Raw genomic sequence first — 5,451 nt, forward strand, 5'->3', positions numbered from 1 at the left:
TATTCAGTAGTGTATTATAAAATATTTTATGATCACTAACCTTTTTTGAATGCAAAACTTGTAGAAAGGTTTTTATTTAGAGACATTTGATTCCTCCAAACAATTGGAACTCTAAAGTTTAAATAAATCTATATTAATTTTTAATATTATTATTTATATTTATATAAATTTCACATTTGAATATATATTAAATCTTGATAATACAAAACATTCCTATTTTTAATTTTTTAAATCTTAATAATAAAACTTCACATTTTTGTAAATACCCAATAACTTTTTCTAATATGTTTTATAGTTTTTTAATTTAATTTTTTAATATAATATGAATAACATTTTTTTGTTTGAAAACAATTTTGAAAAAAATCACATTGATAAATTTAAGCCTACATGTTTCAAACCAAAATAACATTGTTTCATTTTACAAATACTATATCTCTTCCAAACTATTGTTTTATTTATAAATATTACATCTCCTCCAAACTAAACATAGAGATATTAAAAATTTTAATTAAAAATAATACAAAGATTAAATCGCTTTTCAAAACTAATATGTATATCTCCTCCAAACTAAACACACAACTATTAAAAAATTTAATTAAAAATAATATCACAAATATTAAAAAATTAATTAAAAATAATATAAAGGTTAAATTGTTTTCAAAACTAATTAGCGAAGGGATTTAATTTATAATAGTAATAATATATAGCTTATTTTTAAATCAATTTTTTACATAATAAAAAATTTAATTAAATAAAATTTATAAATAATATATATATATATAGATGGATGAAATAAATATAATTGAAAACAATGTCATGAAAAACATTTTTTTTTTTTTCAATATGAATTTTAATAATAAAATATAAGAAAATTGCAACCTATAATTCATTTTTAATAAAAGCTTCGCATAATAATAATAAAATTTACGAGCTATATATTAAAAGTTATATCTTATTAAAAGTTTTGATACACCATGTCTATTCTCTTAAGAACATTTATCCATACTTCTAATAACATCTATGCAAAATCTTTTATCTTTTACTTTTTACTTGACAAGGTAGAAAAGTTGAATTGCTTTTTAAAAGCAAAAAGTGAAGTGATCAACTCATTCCCAGTCCAAGTAAAAAAGTTGAATTGCTTTTTAAAACCAATTAGTGAAGTGATCAACTCATTCCTAGTCCAAATAAAAAAGTTGAATTGCTTTTTAAAACCAATTAGTGAAGTGATCAACTCATTCACAGTCTAAGGGTTTGTGTATAGGCCTTGCACTTTTACAAGCAACGTACCAATAGGTTATAACCATTGCGATGCATCTCTCCCATTCAAACATATTTATCAATTCATTGCAATTTTATATTATTCACAACAACATAGGAAAAAATTCATAACACTTCAATAACTTTCTGGCTCACCTCACATAAGATTTTGGCTTACCATTTCTTACCTAGTATTAAAATTATAGGATAACAATAATATATCCCTAGTTCTTAAAAGTTGTGAAAAATGAGATATCATTTCCTGAAACCCAGTGTAAATATTTTGCACTGATCCTTGATTCAAGGCTCTTCTACATTTTGCATTGATCCCTGATTCAAGGCCCTTCTCTTTCATAAGGATAGGTGCTCACAAAAATTAAATTCATAATGTGCCTAGAATATTGTTGTTTGCATTGTCTTCTAAAACCATTTTGAATTATGAGTGATTTATAATTTTGCAAAGTTGATGAGAACAGAGAACTGCTACTTTCATTTAAAATATATCAAAAGTTGTAGAGGTAAAAGGAAGGAAAAAGTACAATATTTAATGATTAAAGTTACAGTCGAATTCATTTGAATTTGAAGCCTTGGGCATGCTCGACTCTAGTATAGGCCATACTACAAGAAGAAAATCAAGCCTAATATTTTACAGTATTCATTTCCTTGCAAATTTTATCACCTTATTGGTATAATAGCTTGATAATCACAATCAAAATTTGAGCAAGCCAGTATTTACAAAATACCACACTTGCTAGCAAACAGATTTACCATAACATCTTCAACCAGGTTGTTTTGCCAACTGCTTTTAACAAATTTAGCATAAAATCTGCAACCAGGTTGCATTCATGGAAGTCTAGTCTCTTAAGGCACAAGAAGAGTGATAATAAGAGACAACCATAGAAACAAAGGCAGCACGAGCGCAGAAGTGCAGGATTTCTTTTTTGGCCCTCCACTCACATCAGCAACTTCTTGCCCAGACCTTGAAAAACACAACAAAATACCAAACACATTATTTTTCACCATAAAACCAGTTGTTCTTGGGTTGCAAAATATACTGTCATGCATGCAGAATTACAAGAGCCATTCCAGTGAAGTACTTTGTACCTTGAGAGAGAACGCTAAATGGTTTATATCAGTAACACTTGAGCGCAGGAATTCACCTGAATGTGTAGAAGCTGCCAGGATAACCTGCATGGCCAGTGATAGAAGCACAAGCATTTTAGAAGAAGCCTGTAGAAAAATCAATTGCTCAAACAACAAACAAACTATACAATAAAATGAACATACATTCCATTTTTTTTTACATTGGAGTTGCAGATTGGGGAAGGGGGAATATTAATATTATTGGGCTTACTTGGGCTGACATTTATTACCATTGCAACACCCTGGAAATCACAGGACCCCGGTGCCTTCATGTTTTTCTGATAATACCTGTTGAATGCAAATGAGGCATGGGCGAATAAAGTATTGGGCACATAGCAAGACCCACCAGGTTGTATAGGGCCACAATCTGCATAACCAGGGCCACAACCCCAACCCAGAGCTGCTTGCAAACTAATGGGGTCAGTACCGTATCTTGCAACACGCCATGTGTTATCTTCTTCTTTACTCTGACCCCCGACCTCTGTTAAATTTTTCCCATCAAAATGAGTCCTATTGGAGTTTAAAATGCCCAAATGTTGGACTTCACTGAAGCGATCAAAAGCCAGTACCCCAGAGGGGATTCGAACGAGGGACATTGTGAAAAGAAGCCACCACGCTGGGAGGTCAGTGAGCACCATAAGAGCTAGGGTAGGGGACGATCGGAATTATGGCTAGTATATGGGTGGAAAATGTTGACTCGGGAATTTACAGAAGTAAATACACTGAGCCAAATTGGTAAGAGCAATTATGTTAGAATTCCAATCCATTGTTCACACCCATGTTGATAAACCTTAGACTCACAAAGGCCAAATACAATGCATGATAGTTGTTATTGGAATCAGCTATGGTAGGTTGATGATGCCGGGAGGCATCCCTGCTTTCCCATCTTCCAGAGCAACAGTATGTCATGTGATACATAAACCCAGAATCCCAATATCCCAATGGCAACGCTAAAATGAGTTTTCTCACCAGCAGAGGCAACGATAGCCAGAACCACCACAATTGCGATCAGCACCGAACTTGTAAGGACCTGCGGTCCGGGTCACCTTCACCGTGCGAAGGACGAGCAAGGAGCTCATGCGAAATGCGAAGTGAACAAGCCAAGGGCGAGTTTATACGATGTTGGGCGAGTTGAGAGGGCGGTCCCACAAGTTGGGCGGGTTGACCCTCCACTCGGGCGAAGGCAACATGTTGAATGAGTCGACTTGGGTGTTGGGCGTGGGTCAGCCAGGTGACATAACCTGCCACCATCCCGTATATATTCGTGGATCGTTTGAGGAGACAAGCCATCATCATTCGGCGAACACGATTTCAATTGAGGAGTTCTGCAGTGCGTGGATGAGCCCACACGACGGGCATAACTCGGGTGAAAAACTCATGCAAAAAAGTCTGGTGAGAAACTCAGGGAAAAAACTCGTGCAGGAAACTCAGGCAGAACTCGGGCGAGGTTGTTCGAGCAGAACTCAGGTGAGGTCGTTCAGGCAGAACTCGGGCGAGGTCGTCAGGCAGGAAATTTGGGCGAGGTCATTCGGGCGAACCTAGTGAGCTCGTTCAGGTGAGCCAGGTGAGGTCGTCAGGCGACCCGGGTGAAGTCGTTGGGGTGAGCCGGGTGAGGTCGTCGGGTGACCCAGGTGAAGTCGTTCGGGCGAGCCGGGTGAGGTCGTTGGGCGACCCAAGTGAAGTCGTTCAGGCGAGCCGGGTGAGGTCGTTGGGCGACCCAAGTGAAGTCGTTCAGGCGCGTGAGGTCGTTGGGTGAGCCGGGTGAGGTCCTTCGAGCGAACCAGGTGAAGTCGTGTGGTGACCCGGGTGAAGTCGTGTGGCGACTCGAGTGAAGTTTTTTGGGTGAATGAGTTCAGGTGAAGGCATTCAGGCAGACTCAGGTGAGTCGTGCGAAGGCGCGGGTGAACGTGCGGAGTGAGGGTGCATCGTGCACATCGAAATGAAGGTTGGAACCAGAGGTCGTGAACGAAGAGTCAGGCAGGTAGGATTGCGTGTGGTTCACCGAACGGAGGTTGGGTAGGATAACACGATTTGGACGTTTGCTGACCAAATGAAGAGCGAGTCGGGTGAAGATGTGTGATGAGGTGAACGAAGAGTTGGTGAATCGTGCGGCGACCGTGCAGAGGCGCCGACGAGCTGGGCAACCGAGTTTGCCGAAGTTGGAAATTTGGCTAAGTGTAAATTTGGGGTTTCCCAAGATTTAACTTGTACTTATAAAAGAAGATTATATATATTGATTCGGGCAGACTCATATTGCAAGGAGTTGCCCCTCCCTTTATACTGTTGTGCATTTCTCTTGTATAATGTTGTTTATGTGAATGTTATGAGCTTTCACTGTATAAAGGACAAATAAAATACTTGGTAATGAAAAATAAACAAAGTATGGAATGTTAGGCGTAGTCTACAATCGTAAGTATTGGTGAAAAAAAAATGGTTGGTAGTGCCACACCTCGCTATAGTGCGGTTGGAAGAGTACCGCCAGTGTAGGGGTGTGACAGTTGGTATCAGAGCTGATGATCAGGAAGCTGATCGGGTTGACGATGGAGTGCTGATCCCACTGCACTATCGTGACAGGTGGTATCAAAGGCTAGTGAAGTGCAAAGGGGATTTGCGAAAGAAGCTGATCCCACTGTCACTTCGTGACAGGTGGTATCAGAGCTGGTGAACTGAATCAAGGAGCTGATTCTACAAGACCAAAGACTTGGCAGGGAGTTCAAGTTTTGCAGGTGACAGGTGGACTATCAGGGTAATTCAAGTGAATGGTGAAATAGGTTTAGCAGAGGTGAAGCTTAGTGCTTGGGCCAAGCTGAACGACAAGGTATGGCAGGTTTGGAAGAATGCGAAGGGAAGCTCTTGCTTACCTTATACAGGTTGAAGTGGTTGAAAGAAGAGAACCCCTAGATTCGAAACGAACTTGAAGTCTTGGAAAAGAATGTTGAAGACAAACTTCTTCAACATGGTTTCACAATGGAGCAGGATGAAGTTGTAGATTGTGCTGACAAGGAAGAGGAAGCCGTGATGTTTGAAAATGTCGCAGATGTGACAACGATG

At 38.6% G+C, this 5,451-nt stretch overlaps 1 protein-coding gene across 1 annotated transcript; it reads right to left on the bottom strand.

Annotated features, from left to right (window-relative positions):
* Positions 1 to 2,118: 2,118 nt before the first annotated feature.
* Positions 2,119 to 3,038, bottom strand: LOC149157063 (glucan endo-1,3-beta-glucosidase 3-like). Its single transcript, XM_089440272.1, has 3 exons — positions 2,612 to 3,038; positions 2,418 to 2,445; positions 2,119 to 2,236 (listed from the first exon to the last, which is right to left on the bottom strand). Exons 1-3 carry the CDS (start codon positions 3,036 to 3,038, stop codon positions 2,119 to 2,121), a joined length of 573 nt encoding a protein of 190 aa, XP_089296398.1.
* Positions 3,039 to 5,451: the final 2,413 nt, after the last annotated feature.

This window comes from Pinus tabuliformis, chromosome 9 (genome assembly GCF_031772625.1).
Source record: "Pinus tabuliformis cultivar Carrire ecotype Pingquan chromosome 9, CPIR1, whole genome shotgun sequence".
Taxonomy (NCBI): domain Eukaryota; kingdom Viridiplantae; phylum Streptophyta; class Pinopsida; order Pinales; family Pinaceae; genus Pinus; species Pinus tabuliformis.

Coding starts and splice junctions, on each gene's coding strand:
- LOC149157063 (XM_089440272.1), bottom strand. CDS start 3,038: ATGGTGCTCACTGACCTCCCAGCGTGGTGGCTTCTTTTCACAATGTCC. Junction 2,446..2,611: donor GGTAATAAATGTCAGCCCAA/GTAAGCCCAATA, acceptor CTGGCCATGCAG/GTTATCCTGGCAGCTTCTAC. Junction 2,237..2,417: donor GGCAGCTTCTACACATTCAG/GTGAATTCCTGC, acceptor GTGTTTTTCAAG/GTCTGGGCAAGAAGTTGCTG.